Source organism: Equus quagga, chromosome 20 (assembly GCF_021613505.1).
Source record: "Equus quagga isolate Etosha38 chromosome 20, UCLA_HA_Equagga_1.0, whole genome shotgun sequence".
In the NCBI taxonomy this organism is placed as follows: Eukaryota; Metazoa; Chordata; class Mammalia; order Perissodactyla; family Equidae; genus Equus; species Equus quagga.
Window position 1 is genome coordinate 13,072,716 of NC_060286.1, and position 21,349 is coordinate 13,094,064.

Consider the following 21,349-nt stretch of genomic DNA (forward strand, 5'->3'; position numbering starts at 1 on the left):
CAAGTGATTTCTCCTCTGACTTCATAGAGAATAAGGAAGCCATCAGTCTTAAACTCCCTCAACTTTCTGCTACCAAACCTACCTGTATTCCCCTCATATTTTCTCTTTCCACCACCTTTTACAGCAGAAGAGGTGTCACTCCATCCACTTTTTAATCTTCATATTGTGAATTTCTCTCAACAGTTGTCTACCAGTTTCATCAAAGATAGAGTTTGTATTTATGATGGTTGCCCTCCTTGACTCTTCGGGGGTGATTTTCAAAAGTAAAAAGAGCCATATGGAAACTACAAGTCAAAACTTGCTCCTTTGGCTTCTATGACCTCCATTCTCCTGGTTCTCCCCCTTCCTCTGGGACTTCTTTTCAGGTTCCTCTTCCTCTGCCTGCCCCTTAAATTATGGATTTTCTTAGGGCACTATCAGATCATTCACTTATTAAAAAAAATACTAGGCACTGACTGTGTTCCAGGTTTGTTGCAGGCATGGGGAAGATGAAGCGGGCAAGACAAAGGCTGTTCCCGCCCTCACTACAAGGACACATGGCAGCAGTGCCCATCCAGGAGATCAGAGAAGACTTCCTGAAGCGAGTGGCATTCAAGCAACACCTGGAGGATGGATTAGCAGGTGAAGAGGAGGAAAAAAAAACATGGTCCAGGCAGCAGGCTCAGAAGGGGCAAAGAATATGCCATACCTGGGAAACTGAAAGAAGGGGAGGCAGAAGGTGAGAAATGAGAGGAGGGTAGGGATGTAATAAGGGAGGGCCATGTCATCCCTGTTAAGAATTTGGACTTTATTCTAAGGGCTATAGGAAGCCTCAACTATTGCCCAGACTTGCTAACGTCTCTGCGTCTACTTTTGCCCCGACTAACCCATGCTCCATTTTGCAGCCAAAGTGACCTTAAAATTTAAGTCACATCATATCACTCTTTTGCTTAAAAGCTTCTGGCATCTTTCTATTATCCAATGGGCTAAATCCCAAACTCCTTAAGAAGCTTACAAGACCCCACATGACCTGCCCACAGCACCGTAACCAAGCTCCAGCCTGACGTGACTTCTTCAGTTTCTCTCAGTTAGATGCTTTGTTGTCTCCGGACCACTAAACAAGCTGTTCATTCTGCCTGGGACCTCTTCTCTCTCCTACTTATATTCTGGGCGTCACGTCTGCTGGGAAGTCTTCAGTGATCTCCCTGAAGTCTGTATTCAGTGTTCCTCCTATGAACTCTCATTTACACTCTGAACTTCCTCTCATATAACATTTAATATGTAGGACTACAGCAAGTCTGCTACAACTTGCTGTACAACTTGGGCAACTACTGCAACTCTGTAAGCTCCAGGAGCAAGCAAACTGTATTTTTTTTTTTAAAGATTTTATTTTTTCCTTTTTCTCCCCAAAGCCCCCCAGTACACAGTTATATATTCTTTGTTGTGGGTCCTTCTAGTTGTGGCATGTGGGATGCTGCCTCAGCGTGGTTTGTTGAGCAGTGCCATGTCCGCGCCCAGGATTCAAACCAACGAAACACTGGGCCGCCTGCAGTGGAGTGCGGGAACTTAACCACTCGGCCACGGGGCCAGCCCCTGTATTATTATTTTTTTTTTTTTAAAGATTGGCACCTGGGCTAACAGCTGTTGCCAATCTTTTTTTTTTTTTTTTTCCTGCTTTATCTCCCCAAACCCCCCCTGTACATAGTTGTATATCTTAGTTGCAGGTCCTTCTAGTTGTGGGATGTGGGACGCTGCCTCAACGTGGCCTGACGAGCAGTGCCATGTCCGCGCCCAGGATCCGAACCCTGGGCCGCTGCAGCGGAGCGCGCGAACTTAACCATTCGGCCACGGAACAGGCACCCCAAACTTTGTATTTTTTGATCATCTTCGTATCTCTAGCACACAATATAACCCTTATCACAATATAACCTTTATCAATATTTTTTTAATAAATCAATGAATGAAAAAATAAAATAGGGGATGTATTCATGTATTCTGCAATCACTTCTGACTTAAAAAAATGTCTGTGGTTCTTTTAGGTGCTGTCTGATGCAGGTGACTTAAGAACAGTTTAACAATTTACTTCTAAAAAGATAGCAGGAGTCAAATTTCCATTCTTTGAGTTCCCGATTCCGTTAAGTTGAGGTAAATACTGTACTGGATTTTTTCTCAGCTCTCAGGTTCTTAAATATCAACATGGAGATGAAAAGTATCTTTTCAGCTTTTCTTCAAATATGTTCAATCTCACTCATTTTCTGTACAAGAATTTTTTTCTCTCTCAGGAAATGACTTCTATATGGGAGGGAGGGGAGTCCCTAAATGAGCTATTCCCATTGGTTCAGTCCAATTCAACAGTTTAGCTAAAGTTTATTGAGAGCCCATAATGCACCAGGTTAGTCCTGGGGATGTAAATATGAATAAGATGCAGTCATTTGACCTCAAGAAGCTTACAGTCTAGAAAAAGACTCTTGAATAGATAACTTTAACATTTCACTTTCTCAACTTTTTCTGGTTCAGGGCATGCTACATTCTATAAATTTTAATTCAACAAATCTTCATCTACTGGTAAATCACGCACAAATAATTTACAGGTGACTCAAAGAGATGATCTTTGCCCTCAAGCAGCTTACAGTCTACGAGGTAACCAAATAATTCGTACAAACTGGCTGTTTCTGTCACGAGGGTAGAATAGGAGAGTTTCATGCAACACAGAAGGGTTAAGGGAGTAAGACCTCACATCCACTGGGGAGGGGTATAGAAGGAAGTGGGGACCCAGGAAAAAACCCAACTTTTCAGCAGAAGTGCCATTTGAAATGGGTCTTGAGGTCCTGATAGAATTGATGTAGGTACCTCACATAAGTGGACCCATATAGTATTTGTCTTTTGTGTCTGGCTTATTTCACTTAGCATAAGGGAAAGACAATTTTTATGTAGTTAAATTTGTTGCTTATGGGTTTTTAAAAAACAATGTAACAAAATAAAGAGGCCATTAAAACCTAGAAAAACGTGTCTGCAACATAGATGACAAACGAAGGTCAAATTCATAGAGACTGGTGGCTACCAGGGGCTGAGAGTGAGGTGGGCCGGATAGAGAGTTAGTGTTTAACGGGTACAGAGTTTCCGTTTGGGAAGATGAAAAAGTTCTGGAGATGGAGAATGTTGATGGTTGCACAACAATGTGAATGTACTTAAAACCACTGAACTGTACACTTAAACATGGTTAAAATGGTCAACTTCATGTTGTGTATATTTTAACTACAATAAAAAAATTAAGTGTTTCAAGGATTCTGGGGTTTGCACCTGCTTAGAAAAGACTTTCCATACCTCAAGATTATAGAGAAGACTCTTCATTCTTCTAGAAGAATTATTTATTAATATGGAGTTGGTAGGAGATGCAACTCTTGGATAGGTATTTCAGGTAAAGAAAAGAGGTCTTCTGCCACAGTCAGCGAAGAGGTGATAAGGACCCGGAGCAAGGTGATGAAGCGGAAGGACCAGGTTCTTCCTACTGGGAAGGTAGAATGATAGGACCTGGCTTTCAACTGGATATATGCTTGATGCATGGTAGGCACTTGAATGGTTGTTGAATAAGGAAGGGGAAGAAGTAGTCAACGCAGAAAACCCCTGAGGGTTTTAACCCGGGCAGCATGCACAATAGTAATAATAACATGAATTAATATGACACTCACTGAAGTAGGAAGATCAGGTTTGTGGGATAGGATTTGTTCTATCTTGGACATGCAAATATTTTTAGGTGCAGGTCAGCCATGTGAGTGAGTTCCAAGAAGCAGTCAAAAGGCAGGTGTGATGTAGAAAAAGAGTTAAGGGGCACAAATTTGGTTTAGAATTGAGCCAATCAAGATGTTGCTGAAGCCACGGGATTGTACAGGAGAGTATGAGTGTGAAGAGAGAATGTATAGAACCTTGGAGAATTTCAGCCTTTAAGAGGGATGAATAGGAAGGATAGCCAGAGAAGCAAATAATTTGAAGAGATGGCACTTGAAATGGGCTTGGAGAAAGGCTTTTGACAACGGTAGACTGGAGGGTGGGTAGTGTAGGAGGTGAAGGAAGGGTTCCAAGCAGAAATAACAGCATGAAGAAGAAATAGGGAGCAGGAAAGCACCCCACCAAAGAAGCCATTCAGCAACCAGATGTTAAATGAATTTGTTATGGAAGAATTGGAAGTTTCAAAGATAGGTCAGTCAACATCATTACAGCGAGAGGATGATGACCAAGAAAAAGCCGTTTTCCTCAGCGTGACTGTGACTATTGATAGTTGGTTGCTTGTGTATGAGAAATTCTAAGAGCCTTTAATCTACTTTACTTAAACTCCAGGCAAAGATACCTGGTCTGTCATACCTGGTCTGAGATACTTCGGACTGTCTCATTTTTCTAAACTCTGTTCTAGATTTAGACTGGGTATTTGTTTTCTCTGTTGTGACACACCATTGTACTATGTCCACACCAGGTGGTTTTCAGGTCTATTTTCAACACTACTTTTTGTTTTTGCATTTGAAGTTTTTTTGGTTGCTTGGTTGTTTTAATGAGAAATTGGATGAGATCATGTTTCCGGGGAAAGGAGATAATGGTGGCGATGCCACTGTCCACAGCTCGAGTACCATAGTGTAGACACACGTTCCAAGAGGGGGGCAAGAAAACAATTTAAGTTAAGTTTGAGTTCAACTTACCTCAAAGACCCTACACCTGGTTTCAAAGATTCACAGTCTGGTTGATATCAAAAAGACACACAGGTTTTTTAACATAGGGTTAAAAAAAGTGACAAACAGCTTTCAAAAAAAATTCAGAGAACCATTTTTCATTAATCAGACTGGCAAAGACCTACAAAATTGGGTAACTGTTGGGGCAAAGGTGTGAGGTGGCAGGCACCGGCCTACACTGCTGTGGGAGAGTTCACTGCTATGACATCTTTAGAAGGCAACTGGCAATTTATCAAATGCACATATCCTCTGACCCAGGATATCTGGACAAGACAATTCATTGCAGCATAATTTGTAGTGGCAAAAGATGGCAACAACCATATCTTCACTGTTGAATATTTTAGTCATTACTGCTTGATTATGCATAAAATTGCTTGGAACTATACATTAGAAACCTGTGACATTGGTGGCCTCTGGGATGGGACTGGGGTGAGGGGACAGGGCCAGGAGGGACATTACACCTACCTTCTGTACCTGATGAATATACAACCTCTCTCCACCCACCACTCCAACTGAAGCACAAAAGTTTCCTGGTGGTAGAGTCCACTAACAGTTTTCAACACACAGGAAATTTGAGATAAAGCTCAACCAAAGAGCCATTAGTTATGATGGGAATCATTCAGAGAAATTTAAGAGTCGAAGGCCATCCGTTCTTTCTCACCCACCATTTTTCTCCACACAGAACACAAGGCAAAAAGGAAGGGAAGCATGGGAGCCAGACAGCAAAGAAGTCATGAAGCCAAGAAACTTGTAGGACAGACACTTTATTGTGGTTTGCTTGTGGCAAAATAGTCAATCCTTCAACATGTACATTAGTTTGTTTTTTTGCTGGAGACCACAGCGTGATGCTCAAAGGCATTTAGCCTCATCTTACGTCAGTCTAATAAGTGGTTGCCTATTTTATAGTTCAACTAGTTAGAGGAAAAAGTCTGGAAAATCTGGTCTTAACATCCCAAATTAAGGGCTGCAAGATTTGCAACCCATTCATATAAAGTGCTTATGTTCAGTGCAAAAAGGGCAGACTCAGAAGGGCAAGCAGATGCCAGGGAATGAGGTTTCCTGGAAGATAGATGCATTCCATGACTCAAAGAGGGAAAAGCCACTTGCCAAACTTCCCCCTGAAAGGACCTAGTATTCTCTTTGCAGCCTTTCCTCTCTCTAAAAGGACCAAAACCTTGAATCTGACAGACACCCATAATGGTTATTTATTTTACTATCAAAAAACCTGCTTCAGAGGGAAATCCACAGGGTTTCTAAGCACCAGAGATACTTCGGCTTCCAGTTCCTGTTTGTCTCAACAGTGAATGTGAGATCAGCAGGCTGAGCTCTGGCTGGGGGGAAGCTCAGAGCTGGAGAGCCTCTCTAGGCCTCCCATTTGCAAATCCAAGTAGTGAGTATGACAGATGCTTTCTAAAACATCGTCACATCTCGGTGGGAAGACAAGCCAGTGCTTATGAAAGGAGCACTTCACCTAGTTTTCCACCAACTGCACAGGACCGATTCACTGTCCCCTCGTCCACCTTGTCCACAGGCCCACCTCCAAAGCAAACCCTTGACCCTCTGTTAAGACAAAGAAGCGCACTGCCTTCTCAGTGACGCTGGGTCTCTGCAGATCCCCCCTGCCATCCTGAAGAGACTGAAGCGGGAGAGAAGGACTGGTTCCTAACCAATTTCAGGGGCACAAATAGGACTGTAACTCAAATAGGCAAAGTCTAGCCATTCAGTCCTAGGATCCTACCATTCCTTTCCCGACTCTCTGAGAGGAAACTGTGCTCTCTCACTCTGCAGCAGGGAGTCACAAAGGCCAGCTCTGTGCTTGTAAGTACCCCCTGCTTTCCTGCTTGGAAAGGCTCACCTTTCTCTCCCCGCTGCATGAATGTGACGGTGCCCCTCCTGCCCATGCGTGGGGCTCCAGACCTGGCTACTTGTATGTACACCCCCTAGCTTTCAGATGCTGGCGCATGAGGACCCTTCTGTTCAGAGGGCCTTCCAAAGACTCACGGTAACTCCCTGTGCTTGTGAGAGGAGACACTTGGAACAGTTTTATTCCATAGGTAGCACATGCCCCAAAGCCATCTCTGAATTTGGGAAAGCAGAGGAAGGGAAAAGAGGCAATGCTTTTGGTGGTGCTGTACAATTCTCTGTAAAACCCTTCCAGTTAATGAGAAGCTGCTGGAGCATCTCCACATGGAAGGGACCGTGTACAAACAGGATGACCCGGGTTAAGAACCAAAACGCAGGGCAGGTTTCCAGAACGGCAGAAGTCTAAAGTAAAGTGCCTCTTTATAGTGGGGAGAGTTTCGTTTGTTCGGAAATGCTTGGGTGTAAACACGAGTGCACAGGAGTGTGCACACAGACTCACTCACTCTGAGGTAGAAAGAACTGGCCATCTCCAGACAAACACACACAGATTCCGCAATTTTACAGAAACATGGCACTTGCGTGAAAGGTCCTGTCCTTGCCCAAGAAGGCAAGTAGGGTCCTATCCAGCTACTTCCGACCTATGTGCAGCCAGGGAAGTCCCACTGCACAGGAGGAAAGAGGTGGAGGGCCTCTCCATCACTCCTGTCCCCAGTTCTCAGGCCCTGCGGCCCAGGGTCACTTTCTGGAGCTTGAGCCATGGGCACCCCGGGTGTGGCTTGTCAGAAGCCACTGGGTGCAGATGTCTTGCACTACTGCATCCCCGCTGCTCTTGGCAGCCTGCTGCACCTGCTGGACGAGGACTGTGGCCCGTGAGTGTTCTTGCTTCACAGCAATCAAGTAGGCGGAACGAAGTTTGCAACATGTCAGGTAGGCCTGAACCTGGCGATGGGGTAAAAGAGACAGTGGAAGGGAAACCATCACCGATGAATCACCAACAAATACCCAGAGCTACGTCAGAGAGCTCGGGCAGACGAGGTCTCTCTTCTCATTTCTTTTCTTTCTTTCTTTTTTTTTTTGAGGAAGATTAGCCCTGAGCTAACTACTGCCAGGCCTCCTCATTTTTGCTGAGGAAGACTGGCCCTGAGCTAACATCCATGCTCATCTTCCTCTACTTTCTATGTAGGACGCCTACCACAGCATGGTTTGCCATGCAGTGCCATGTCTGCACCCGGGATCCGAACTGGCCAACCCCAGGCTGCCGAGAAGCAGAACGTGCGAACTTAACTGCTGCGCCACTGGGCTGGCCCTCTTCTCATTTCTCATCTGCCAAATTAATAATTAGGTTCCTGCCTTTTATTACATTATAGCAACTCTTTAAATATTCTGGATGCTAAGCTATTACACTATGTCATTTGATAGTGCAAAAAGTTATTATAAATAAGCTAAGAACTTCAAAAAGAAGAAAGTAGGCAGGGGGCAGTCTGGCCACCGTCCACGCCCTCCGAGGCCTTCCTCCCCACTATCCCAGGCTCTCCAGCTTCCTCCCAGCTTCAGAGTCAGCACTGTCATTGCCCACAACTTGTGATTTCATAGTTATTTGGGTAATTATTTGATTGATGTCTGTCTCCTTGACTAGACTTTAAGCTCCATGAAGGCAGGAAAGTTGTCTGCTTTTTCTACCCCTTGTATTCCTGGTGCCCAGCAGAGGGCCTGCCATGCAGTAGGTGTTCGATAAATATGGATTCAGGGAGTGAATGGATGAAGGAACCACAATACCTGCCCCCTACAATGGGCTCACAGATCCCCCTTCTCTATTTTTGTGTTTTCAACCTGCTGAATTTAAAATCTTTTAACAGGAAACTTGGGGAAGAAAATGCATACACACAATTAGAAAAGGTCTAACTCCAGGCTGCTTGACTTTTGCTGTGTGGATCCGAGGTGGCTCAGATTTGGGTGTGTGTGTGTGGGGTCTCTCCTACCTTGGGATACCCTCTGTCTCATGGATCCCCAGCTTGGTGGAGACGAGAGCCCCTTCCTTCCCTGGCCCTGATCTCCCCAGCACCTCCCTGGCTCGCCAGCGTTCCAGGCCAGCGGACAGCAGGGCCCTCACCAGCTGCCTCAGAGCTTCCACTAGCAGCTGACTTTCTGCCGTGACAGTCCTCCTGGTGGTTGGAGGGAACTCTTCCCACTTCCTGTCTCAGCGCTCAATCTTTTCTGTCTTGGTCACTAAAGCCTTCCGTTCCTAAGCTCAATTACAAGTACTCTCCGACAGCTGGAAGATGCCCGGCACTGTCTGAGCTCAGTAAAGTAATCAAGTTCTGACGTTAGCTCTACCCAGGCCTTCTGCTCCACCTGGCACCTGTTTATTTTAAATATATATCATGGGGCCGGCCCCATGGCCGAGTGGTTGACTTCGCACGCTCCACTTCGGTGGCCCAAGGTTTCACCAGTTCAGATCCTGGGCGTGGACATGGGACCACTCATCAAGCCATGGTGAGGCGGCATCCCACATGCCACAACTAAAGATATACAACTATGTACCGGGAGGCTTTGAGGAGAAAAAGGAAAAATAAAACCTTTAAAAACATAAAAAAGTATATATCACAAGGCAGGCAAAATTCTTTCCTGGAGAAGGAGGGCATTTTTCCAGAAAGTCTGGAATAGGAGCTAAAGAAAGCTGGGTTTTGGCAAAATCTCGTGGCCTGAGATCACTTAAGTGCATTCAAATTGCTGCTGAGAGAAAAAACTTGAAAAAGCAGTTAACAACTGTCTAGATTTTAGTGTACGTCTTTCCCAGGGACAAAGCCTCTGTCCTGAGGCTCACTGAGGCTTGGAAAAGGACTGCAGTCTGGGAATCAGGGAACCTGGGTGTCTCGTCTGGTTACTGGGTTCTCATTCTGGTTCTAGAAAAGTAATTCTCCACATTTCAGAATTCCGAATTCTATCTTTTCTGTAAGATCTCATCAGGATGTTGCAGAAATAAATGAAGCAATATTTAGAATATGTTCTCCCTCTTCTCTTAACTGAAAAACGGCCTGCAAATTCAGTCCAAGGGTTGGCAATCCTACCATGGGAAGCGGCTCCGTGGCTGTCTAAGAAGCTGTTTGCCTGACATTAGTTTTCTTCATAAGGGACTCACTGCCAGACCGCTCCACTGCCGGTGGCCAGGGCAGTGTGACCTGTCTCTCCTGGCCTGTAAGCCTTCCTCCAGATGGCAGGTGGATCGAGCCTATGGTTAGCCACAAACAGGAGCAGCCAGGAGCAGCTTTCATTCTGGCTGGCACCCCTCACAAGACAACGTGCAGCAAAGATTCATGGATTTCCTACTACAAAGGGAAGAGCTCACTGGCCTCTGGGGGAGGACTGCTCTGGAGAATGAGACACTAACGGACATTTGTGGGTCAAAGGGTTGGGCGGGGTTTTTTCTTACTGTGGAGGGTACCCTTTTCCTTTTAGGATAAAGAAACGCCTGCCCACTCTGACAACCTCAATCAATCAGTCAACCTGAAGCAAGGGAGTTCCAAAGGGCTCTCTGAGAGAAGACCTGTACAGGAAATGAGATTCAAGAGCAGCCTAGGCCATGTTTGTCTTGAGGATAAAGAAATGGGGAGACTAAGGCTCATGCGGTCAATGTTCACAGGTTCCCTATCTACTTTCTCCTTTCTACACCCCTGTCTGGGTCCCAGCTCCACCTCTGGATAACAAAGAAGCTGAGATACAGGTTGTATGGAACTGCCAGGGGAGCAAGGGATAAAGATGACAAGGCAAGCCCAAGGTGCTGTTCATGGGCATCACTGGGATTTGGAGACAATTTTGCTCACCTTGTTGTCATCGTTGTGTATTGCCTGGATCAGGCCCTCCAGCTCCTGTGCAGAAGAGAAACACAGCAGCCGTGAGAGGGAGAAGAGTCCCCAGCTTGGCACCCAAGGCCCAATACGGTCTCAGCTCAGCTGTTCTGACTTCAGGTGGGGATGCCTGCCCAACTTTTCTTTATGAACTCAACTCCTGCTATAAGAGCAACAAAGGAAATCTAATAACACTAAACTTGGGAATTTGAGCAGGAAGAACACCTCCCAAGAGGCCTGTCTTTGGCCTTTATGAATGGACATCGCTCTTTTCACCCCACAAAGAAGCCATAGGGGGACAATTTCAGAGGCAACATGCTTCAAAGGCCATGTGCAGGACCACCCTGACCTCCTCTACAGTCACAGAGAGGAACAGCTCTGTCGATCCACAGACACTTCCAGGTGCCAATAACATCAGACTATGGGATGTTGAGGGACACCTTCCAGGTATAGAGGTTATCACCATGAATTTTCTTTCCACAGCAGGATTGATTAGAGTGAGGCCATTGTTACGGAGAAGTCACAAAGATAAAGGAACACTGCAGTTTCAGGTAAACTATGGGGAACAGAAAAATAAAGAGGGGGATGTGAAGACCCTGAAATAGATGGAGGAGCCAAGAGGTATGGGAGCGAGCGCACCTGGGGTGGAATTCTCTTGAATGCTTCCAAGCAGTTGAGGAGGATGGTGTCCCCGTCACTTTTGGCTGCCATGCCTGACTCGCTGACGCACTTGAGCAGTTGTCGGATCTCACTGTATTTCTCCCTCTCCACCAACTGCCGGGCAGCTCTGCAGTAGGTCATGGCAGCGTCCAGCTGGAAATCCTAGAACGGAACATGCGGAGATGGGCTTAGGGTGGCATGCGACATCAGCAGCGGGAAGGCCAGCAACATTTAAAAAGCTCCCACTATGCTTGGTGCAGATAAGCCATATTGATTATAGTCATAACAGAAAATATACATATAAGAAACAAACAAACAAACAAAAAGCAAAAATTCCTCTCTGGAGTTAGGCAGACATTTAGGAAGCGTCCATAAAAATCATAATCTTAATACCTAAAAGGGAACATTTGCTGGCTGCTGTGTCACTTTCTGAAAACATTTGAATCAAATTCTCAGGACTAGTTTATTCTCTGTCTAATGAGTCACTTTTCTCTTGGGAAACGGAAGTTGGGGGCTGGTATTTCTGCCCGGGACACTTGGCACTCTGTTAAGAGATGTCTTAGTGTTTGGAAATAGACCATTCACCAAAAGACTGATTGGTTGGCATCTACCAGATAAACACTTTGAGCCCGGTCTGGGACAATCCTTGCTACAGGGTCTGGGAGGAGCTGTGGCTCTTCCTGCTCACCAGGAATATCCATGTGGGGAGAGCTTTGTCCAACATGGAAAATGGGTGGGAAGAAAGAAATCTGACCGATTGTTCAAGAAGTTATTGATCTCTGAGACACACACAATGCATTCAAGACCCCGCCTGCCCAGAGAGTGATGGTCCTTAGGGTGTTGGGGGGTGGTCTGGAGAGACTCTGCCACTTGTGGTTTCAGTGCCCCGTTCCAGCCTCTGCTCCAGCCCCACAGACACACCTGTGTCCTCTTATCACAAGCAACAGAAAATGTACTCCTTGAGCCAGTTCCTGGACAGATGGAGAATGGAGGGGCAGCCCCTTGCTGCCAGTGGCCCCTCCTGACGCAAAGGAAACACCCCCTCTCTACTCCCAGCCACCTCCTCCAGCCCTGCGGGGGCGAACAGAGGGACACAGCTGTGGGGACCTGCCCTAGGCTGGGTTTCAGGTACTGATTCACTACCTTTTGATGAATTTATCATTGGTTACTGGCTTTTGGCAGAATAGCGTAGAGTCTTGAATTTGACCCAGTTCTGTAATAGCCATCTCCTTGATTTCACCCTTGATGTACATGTAAATCTGCTTTTCTTGGGATAAAGGTTTTCTGAAGGTTAATCTCCCCCAGAAGTGTGACCAGGTGCTGATCGCCTTCAGCATAATCTTGAGTCAGCCCAGTCATACCTGCAGAACACGGAATGCAATTCCAAAACCATCTTCTACATTTTTCCCTCCTAGCATGACCTGAAAAGGAGAGGAAAATAGGCTTACAGAAGCAATAATTACTGGAGCAGCCCCTCAGTCAAGAATGAGGGCCCCTATTTATTCAACAAATACTTGTTCAGACTCCACGAAGTGCCAGGCACCAGGGATACGAGTGTAATCAAAATGGACTTGATCTCCAGCCCTCCGTGGCTCACATTCTAGTGGGGATGCAGCCATGAAACAAAGAACTGAAATAATGACTAGATCACAATTGTGAGTGTCCGGAAGGAGAGGAACAGTCTGCCAGAGGTCTGAAACCTCGTCCGTACCTTGCAGGCAACATCCATTTTCATGTGGTTATTTCCAAACAGGGTTGGCAGAGGCAAGGTGGTGATCTGAGCAGTCCCTGCACTTTCACACCGATGTAAGAACCTGGTCACTTCCATCTGCAGCTGAAGTGTGTTCATGTGCCTGCGGTGACAGGAGATGCAGTCTAGTCTCCTGAGGGGCCGCAGGAGGGACTAGAGGCGAGTGACAGGGAAATCACAATAAGATGGCAATGGAAAAGGCAAAAGACATAATGTGGAGGAAAAGCGATCCAGAATAGGCTCTGAGCAGTTACGACAAGACAAAAATGGGTAGTCTAGTGGCGCCCTGTACAAATCACAATAGTTAGATGTTCCGTGGAGCTGGATGAGGTCCCGTGCCTGAATCAGTACGTATTTACAGAGCACCCGAGTGCTGCTAACAGTGACAGAGTTCAAGAGAGACATGAACCCTGCCCTCAAAGGGTTCACAGGCTAGGGGAGAGAGAAATCAGGAACAAACACATACAAAATATCTAGCGATTGGGCCCATGGAGACAATAAACAGTAGCGGTGGAGCATTTACTTGAGATGTTATGTTCTAAGCAGAGGGATTGGCAAGCCTAAAGGCTGAGAGGAGGGAAGGACTTGGTGTGTTGAGGAACCCCCAGGAGGCTGGTGTGACTGGTGCTCAGCAACGAAGTAGAGAGTAGCGTGAGATAAAGATGGAGATGCGGGCAGGGGCCAGATCATACAGGACCTCTTCTGCCTATTTTAAGGGGTTTCGAGTTTAGTCTGATCATAGCATGTGATTCCAATCCCCGCCCCCTTCTCCTCTCCTACAAGCTCCTCTAGACACTACCATCTAGGAATGATTCCTTTCAGTTGTGTTTTTTCTTTTTTCCCAAGAGTTCAGGGATGGGGAGAGTGGCTTCATCACCAACAGACAGACACTCAGTTCCAACCCTTCCTGTTCCCTGAACCCCAAGCTACCTTGACACATCAGCTGCAGTCATCTTCTTTCGGAAGAAGGTGGTTTTCTTCCTTCTAGTGCCGTGGGAGGTTTCTTGGAGGTAGATCTTCAGGTGATCCTTGGCCTTAAGCAGCCATGAGAGCTTCTCTCCCAGTTCCGTATACGTCTTTGCTTTGTGACTGAAGAACCGGATACAGGTCATGGCAGCCCGGACTTGGTCCTAGAAGAGGAAAATGAACATTCAGGTCAAAGCAGACCAGGGAAAGTGGAGGGTGAGAGTGTGAGGAGAATTCTGATCTGATTTCTGCCCAGGGAGCCTGGTTGCCAGCACCCACTCCCATCATCAGCTTTACAACAATTTTGTATCAGTTACTCCTAGGCCCAAGAGATCCTAAATTGAACTGACTGGCTGAGCTCTTAGGCAGGACATTATTCCACCACAGATGAGATCTTAAAAAAGGATACTTCAGGGGCTGGCTCTGTGGTGTAGTGGTTAAGTTCGGTGTGCTCTGCTTTGGGGGACTGGGTTTGCAGGTTCAGATCCCAGGTGCAGACCTATACCATTTGTCAGCCACGCTGTGGCAGTGACCCACATATAAAGTGGAGAAAGATTGGCAGAGATGTTAGCTCAGGGCTAATCTTCCTCAGCAAAAAAAAAAAAGAAAGAAAAAAGGATATTTACGATTCTCCACTCAACTTGGCTTCACTCTTACTTTGACATCAAGTAATTCAATTTCTCTGATTTAGCAATAGCAACCCTCAGACATATTGGGAGAAACTTGTAACCTCTCCCTTCATGCACCTTCTCTAGAAACACTTCTCCATCATTCCTTATGAATTCTGCATTCATGCCTCATGCTTACCTTGAAACTGCCACATACCTCTTTTTTACTTTCACATTCCTTGAACTCTGAAGAACGCCGTTACTGATAAGATTAAAGTTTGCCTCTTTGGGATGAGGATAGAAATCCTAATATTATTTAATGATGCTAGAGAGCTACATGGATTTGCTCTAGGGTTGGTTAAATAGCAAGGCCAGGGACCAAATGGCAGCCTTGTCCCCTCATCTTGTGTAGACTCCTCGCGTGGCACCAACAGAGGCAGAAGGCAGGATGGGCTGCTATTACCTTCATAAACTGCTGCAGCTCGTACAGAATGTGGTAGTAGTTCTTCTTCTGTAAATGCTGGCAGGCAGCAATCAAGTACTTTCCCCAGCTCTCCAAGGTAGGATCAATGGATTCCAACAAGTTTTCCAAGGTGTGTAGCTTCCCACTTTTATAGCTTGGCTGGAAAATGCCTTCTATGAAGACTTCTGGAGGACTCTCCTGGAGCAGAGCAAGCCAAAAAGTCAACAAGCCTGGTTCTGGCACTGTGTGGGATCCACTCTGAATTTCCTTCCACTCACCTGCCTTCAGCATCCTCCTATAGCAGTGCTTCCTAGCCTTTTGCATGTCACAGATACCTCTGAGAATCCCACTCTGGTGACTGCTCACTTCCCTCCTTCCCTGTGCAGAAAAGCTCCTTGACAGAGTTATCTACACTGCCCGTCTCCAGGTTCTCTCCTGTGATGGTCTCCTGAACCCACTCTTATTCAGCTTTTGTACCCACAACTCCTCTGAAACTGCCCCTTAGGTCACCAACGACCTCTAAATGGTTAAATCTAAAATTCTTAGTCCTTGTCTTCCATCTGATCTATCAACAGCTTTTGATACAGCTGATGGCTTCCTCTTCCTTGAAAAATTTTCTTTATTTGGCTTCCAGGACACCACCCTCTCCAGGTTTTCTTTCTATGTCTCTGGCTACTCCTTCTCAGTCTCCTTCTCTGACTCCTGTTAATGTCCCCAGGGCTTAGGAGGAAGCTGTTCTCTTTTCTATGGACACTCACTCTTTCGGTGATTTCATACAGAATCATGGCTTTAAGTCTATTTGCTGATTATTCCTAAATCCCTGTTTCCAGCCTCTTCATTCCTCCTGAACTCCAGATCTGTGGCTCCAGCTTCTATCCAGTTGCTTGCTCAAAGTCCTCTCGGGTATCTAGTAAACTTAATACACCAAGACTGCACTCCTATTGCTCCTTCCACATCTACTCTTTTGCAGTCTTCCCTTCCTCAGACGGCAATTTTGTTCTTCTAATTGTTCAGGCCAAAAACCTTGGTTATCTTTCCCTCACTTCCCCACATCAAATTCATTGGTAAATTCTATTGGCTCTACCATCAAAATACACACAGAATCTGCATGTATCTGACCACTTCTCACCACCTCCATGTGCGACACTGGCCCAACCCATCACCACCACTTGCCTGGATTATTCTAACAGCCTCCTCCCTGGTCTACATCTTCCACTCCTGCCTCTTTTTTCCCTAAGGCCAACCAATCAACCTGAATGATCCCATTAAAACATAAGTCAGGGGCTGGCCCCATGGCCGAGTGGTTAAGTTCGCGCACTCCGCTGCAGGCGGCCCAGTGTTTTGTCGGTTCGAATCCTGGGCGCGGACATGGCACTGCTCGTCAGACCACGCTGAGGCAGCGTCCCACATGCCACAACTAGAGGAACGCACAACGAAGAATACACAACTATGTACCGGGGGGCTTTGGGGAGAAAGAGGAAAAAATAAAATCTTTAAAAAACAACAACAACAAAAAAACATAAGTCAGCATGTAACTCCTCCACTCGAAATGTTCCAATGGTTTTCATTCTCACTCAGCACAAAGGTTGGATCCTTGCAATGTCTACAAGGCCCTATATGACCCCTGGACCATCTGGCTTGTTACCTTTCTGACCTTAGCTACCACTACCCTGTCCCCTGCTCACTCTGCTGAAGCCACCCTCACCCTGCCACTTCTCCTCCCTCCACCTGTACCATGCATCCTCATGAACGCAGGGCTCTCTTCCGCCTCCTTCAGGCCTTGACTCAGAGGTCATCTTGCTGGGCATCTGTCTAAAACTGCACGATCCACCCCTCCCCCTTCCCTGCTTTACTCTTCTTGTTACTCATCACGTCCATTATGTTTATTTACCTTGTTTATTGCCTCTCTCTTCCTACTATAACGTAAGTTTTATGAAGGCAGATATTTCTGTCTGTTTTTTTTTCACTGCTATATCTCTAGTGCCCACAATATTCCTTGGCTATTTAAGAAATATTTCTTGGATGAATGAATAAATGATAAACGTTATGGACCAACTCCTTAGGAAAGTGCCACGCGTACTAGTGCCCTTGCTCCACCTGTGGTTTGGAGACCCTGAGTCATAAACCCCCATCCCATAGCCATAGAAAGGAAAATCATTTGGGCATCAGACTATAGATTATGAGAAACTAATGGAGGAGAGAAAAGGATGGCTATAAACTCAGGGTAGTGTAACCCTGCCAGCCTTGTAGCACTGGGCACAAGCTATTTAGAAGTAGAGAAGACGTGGGCTCTGAGAACATCCACAGTGGGTGAGGACTCCTTTCCCGATTCTCGCAGTTCCTGAGAAACACAGACCTAACCAAAAATCTGTAGGACAGACTTTAAGAAGCAGCAGGATCCATAAGAAAGGTGGAATGCCTCAAAAGAACAACAATTTCTCAAAAGAAAGTTCCTTAAGAACTTTCATTTCATCCATTCATCTATCCACTCATTCACTCATAACCGGCACTAGGCCAGGCATCTAAAGACACAGAAAAGGAAAATACAGGCCTTCTCGGTCCAGAAAGAAAGATATCACTGTAAACAAATAGCTGCAATCCAGGAGGATAAATGCAACAACAGCTATGTTCTACTACAATTGGGGTGTATAGGAGGAGGTCATTAATGTTGTTTGTGTGTTCTGTGAATGTTCAACAGAGAGGGTCTGAACGGATAAACAGCAGTTTTCCAAGAAAACAAGGAAAGGCAGGGCATTTTAGGTAGGGGAACGGTCCATGAAGACTTGTGGAGGGAAGAAAGCACATGGAACAATCAGGAAAACTTAAGTAATTAGGTAAGTCTGGAATGCAGGGTATAGACAGGATTTGTGGTGAAACTAAACTAGAGAAATAAGGGGGCCTGATCCTGGTGGGTCCTGTATGCATGCTGAGGAATTGTGACTTCATCCTGTGGCCATGGGAATCTACTGAAGGCCTTTTAGAGGTGAACAACATGAATTATGAATGCCATAAATAACACGTATTATGTTTCAGAAAGCTCACTCTGGGGCAGTGTGGTAAGTAAAGGGGTGAAAGAGCTGGGAATAAGCCTAGCAAGAGAATACCATGTTTCAGGAAGTCAGTCATAGTTTTCACAATGTTTTCTTCTGTTGTTCCTTACCTGCTTGAGAATTAAGATGAGAGATTCAGTTCAAGGGTAACTGTGATTACAGGAGATAAAAAGAAGGCTTCTTTCCTAGCTCCGACAAATGTAAATAGGGGCAATGCTTTTCATCAGCTTATACCAAGATAAGTAAGTAAGCAGCTTAACTCTCTGGATGAGGCGTCAGTTAGAAGAAACAGAGCTGGGTGATTTCCACTCTCAATTTGTGCTTGGGAGAAGCAGCCTGACCTCAAAACTCACTTGGAAACCGAGGAAAAGGAAAAAACTTAACAATTAAATTCCAGATAATATAAGTTTTACATTATTTTTGAGACCCAGTTAGTAGCTAAGACCAGTGAGTAGCTAAGACCCAGTGAGTAACTAAGACACAGTAGCTAAGGCAGCTGTGAAAACATTTCTCTCTCACTGCCCTACAGGGGTGTGATTTCCACGACTCTGTGAACTGTTGACTTCCTGTGGAGCAATCCTAGAAGATAGCTATTTGTAAACTTTCACTGGCTGCCATTTTGAAATTAAAGTATACCTTGTGCTCCTTTAATTTTACAAGAAATTTGGTACGAATCAGCCAGTTCCTCAGGAGGTTTTCACGGAACATCGGGATAAAAGAGGTATTGCCAAAGGGTCATGGTGAAACAGAGTCCTGGCTTTGCTTAACAATAGCTCCACAGAAATAATGCACTTCAGTGGTGCCTCTGCCTCCCACGGAAGGAGGGCAGAGGATGTCAGAGAAAAGAAGGGAGCACACTCTTCCATTAGATATTCGAGGCCCAAATATAGGATCTGTGCCACGGGTGCTTCCTGGCCCTGGTGGTAACAAGCTGGAGTGGACGAGCAACAGGGTCAGCAGTGGGACACAGCCCTAGGGCAGGTGGGAGGTGTCTGGAAACAGAGAGAGGTAAAACAATTTGCACAAGGTCACGCCACTTATATCAAGTATCTCATTCCAGACACCATGCTCTCAACTACTATTGGATTCTGTTCTATATTTTGGGAGAAGGGATGAAATTTGTCATTGCCAGTCAGAAGGGTAATTTGGGATCCAGGTTAAGACTGGTTGCACACTCATCAAATCATGACTGGCGTAGACAGAACTTTCCACTTTAACTTGACTCTGCCAGAGATGCTCTCGTAGCTCAACACTAGATTAAGTTTAAGGGGGGGTGATCACCGCCCTTAAAGTGGAGTGGGCTGACCTTGGTGGGGGAAGCAGGTCCTGCCCTTTGAGAGCTGTGTTTGCGTGCCCCACCTTGCTGAGGAGGTGCAGCAGGGCTTCCCGCAGGCAGCTATGCCTCACATAGAAGCCGACGATGGCCAGGTTGGTGCTGTAGTTATGCAGGTAGAAGAGGCATTCTTGGTAGTAGGTGTTGTTCATGATCTTCCCTTCAGGAATCACCTCCAGAGAGAGGCTCTGGGTCCGAAGGGTAGCTTCCAGCTCTTTCAAGGTGGCAAAGTAATCATCATCTTGCTGATAGGAAAGGAGAAAGTATGAGGGAAAAATGGGACTCAGTAAGTTCTCAGAAGCTTCTGAAAACATTGCTTTCAAAGAATATTTAACAATATGGCAAAATGCTCACAACACAGTTTTAAGGGTAGAAAAACAGATAGTATTATAGTATATGGAATTTATATTTAATTACTATTATATAGAATATATTACATATAAAATTCTATATATTATAATACTGTATAACACCAACTTCATTAAAAAACATAACAGAAAATTCACCAAAATCTAAATACTACTTAAGTCTGGGTATGGGATTATACATGATTTTTATTGTTTAAAAAATAGTTTTCTGTAGTTTGTCTTTTAAAAACTTTGACTCTGTATTGCTATTCTAACCATATATAGTTACTTATCTAACTATATGTAATGGAAAGAACAAAATCCAAACCTGGCAGCTCTGAGCCAGGACTGCCACTGCCGGCTGAGTGGAAGCTGATCCGTTCCCCAGGGCATTCCTGCTCTGGGCCTCCCACCCTGAGCTGTCCCCCGCCTGCTGTGCTCTTACCAAGGACAGGAGTGGCCTCGCTGTGGACTCCAGATACTCAACCACATCCTGTACCAGTCTTGAGCCCTGACTCAGCTGATTGAGGTCAAAAGGGGGCTTCAGACAGCGACTGAACTTCTCCCGTGCGGCAGCGAGGTTCCCAGCTTTGAGGCAGGCCATACCCCATGCGTGCCACGCCCCAGTGGTATCAAGCCCCGTCTTTGTGGAGACCTGGTGGAAGAATCTTTAGTGAGAGGGTACCTACAACAAGGCCTGAGAGTCCCAGGGGCCTATTCTATCCCCTTGTTGCCAATCATTCCTGCCCCCTTGCACCTGCCATTACTCCCACATGGGCAAACTGGTCATGCCCTGGATATTTCCCTATGGGCAAGAACAACTGACAGATGGCAATCCCTGTTTGCAAGGCTAGGCAAAGGCAATTCATTACAGTTGGGCAGAAGTAAGCTTTGTCTTTGCCTCACCTCAACGCCTAGTTGGTAGTACTCAGCTTCCAAAAGCTGGTTCCTTAACCTGGTTACTGCAGCCGGCTGTAAGATCTGATCCAGAGATGGCACATGGCGATAGGCAGCAGCAACTAAAATATTCAGGACATCTACCTTGCTGATGTAGCTGCAGGGAGGAAAAGGGCAAGGTAATGAGGCTCCACAGTCTTACCTAGAATAGTTGGTGCTTAAAGGTTTTCTATTTCATTTCCAACGTGAAATGTGATAATGAGAAGTGAGAGGTACACAGACACTATGAGAGAAGACTGGAGTCAAACTCTGAATACCAACTCCCAACTCCATCATTTAGCAGCTCTATGACCTTTGGCGGATTAGTTAACCTTTCTCTGCCTCCATTTACTCATCTGTAAAATGGACATAAAACAGGGAGTTTTCAGGATAAAATGAAATAACTCAAGCCAAAGGGCTTAGGATAGTGTCTGGAACTTTGCAGGCACTCATCAAATGTTAGATATGAACACGCGGAGTAGGGATGCGCAGGTCTTCAATGAGAGGCCAGGCCTTTACATTGAATGTTGGAAACTCACAGGTTACCTATTTGCCTTTTGGTCCTTTTGAACCTTGCTTGCTTGAGAGAAGGCACAGAGACTATACTGATGGTTTGCACTCCTCCTCAATACAGAGGTCCCATCACTACCATTCCCTGGAGACGCTGCTGGGCAGGGGCATGCTGGCCCTTCACTCTGACCCTAGTCGCTTGGACTTGACATCCTCTCCCTGGGCTGAGAATGGGTTCTTGTCACAGCCCACTAGGTCTGCTGCCTTTGATCTTACTCCTGACACCTGAAGGTTGCAAAAACCTTACAATGACAGATGGCC

At 45.8% G+C, this 21,349-nt stretch overlaps 1 protein-coding gene across 1 annotated transcript in view; it reads right to left on the reverse strand.

Moving 5' to 3' along the window:
* Nucleotides 1-5,445: 5,445 nt before the first annotated feature.
* Nucleotides 5,446-21,349, reverse strand: part of LOC124230816 (zinc finger FYVE domain-containing protein 26) — a 62,064-nt gene continuing 46,160 nt past the window's right edge. Inside the window, exons 33-42 of the mRNA XM_046647198.1 lie at nucleotides 20,489-20,636; nucleotides 20,028-20,237; nucleotides 19,262-19,480; nucleotides 14,853-15,050; nucleotides 13,746-13,945; nucleotides 12,777-12,918; nucleotides 12,427-12,486; nucleotides 11,045-11,227; nucleotides 10,382-10,426; nucleotides 5,446-7,499 (exon numbers count right to left, since the gene is read on the reverse strand). Coding sequence (XP_046503154.1) covers nucleotides 7,296-7,499; nucleotides 10,382-10,426; nucleotides 11,045-11,227; nucleotides 12,427-12,486; nucleotides 12,777-12,918; nucleotides 13,746-13,945; nucleotides 14,853-15,050; nucleotides 19,262-19,480; nucleotides 20,028-20,237; nucleotides 20,489-20,636 — 1,609 coding nt within the window. The 3' untranslated portion in view covers nucleotides 5,446-7,295. The remainder of the gene's footprint in view (nucleotides 7,500-10,381; nucleotides 10,427-11,044; nucleotides 11,228-12,426; nucleotides 12,487-12,776; nucleotides 12,919-13,745; nucleotides 13,946-14,852; nucleotides 15,051-19,261; nucleotides 19,481-20,027; nucleotides 20,238-20,488; nucleotides 20,637-21,349) is intronic.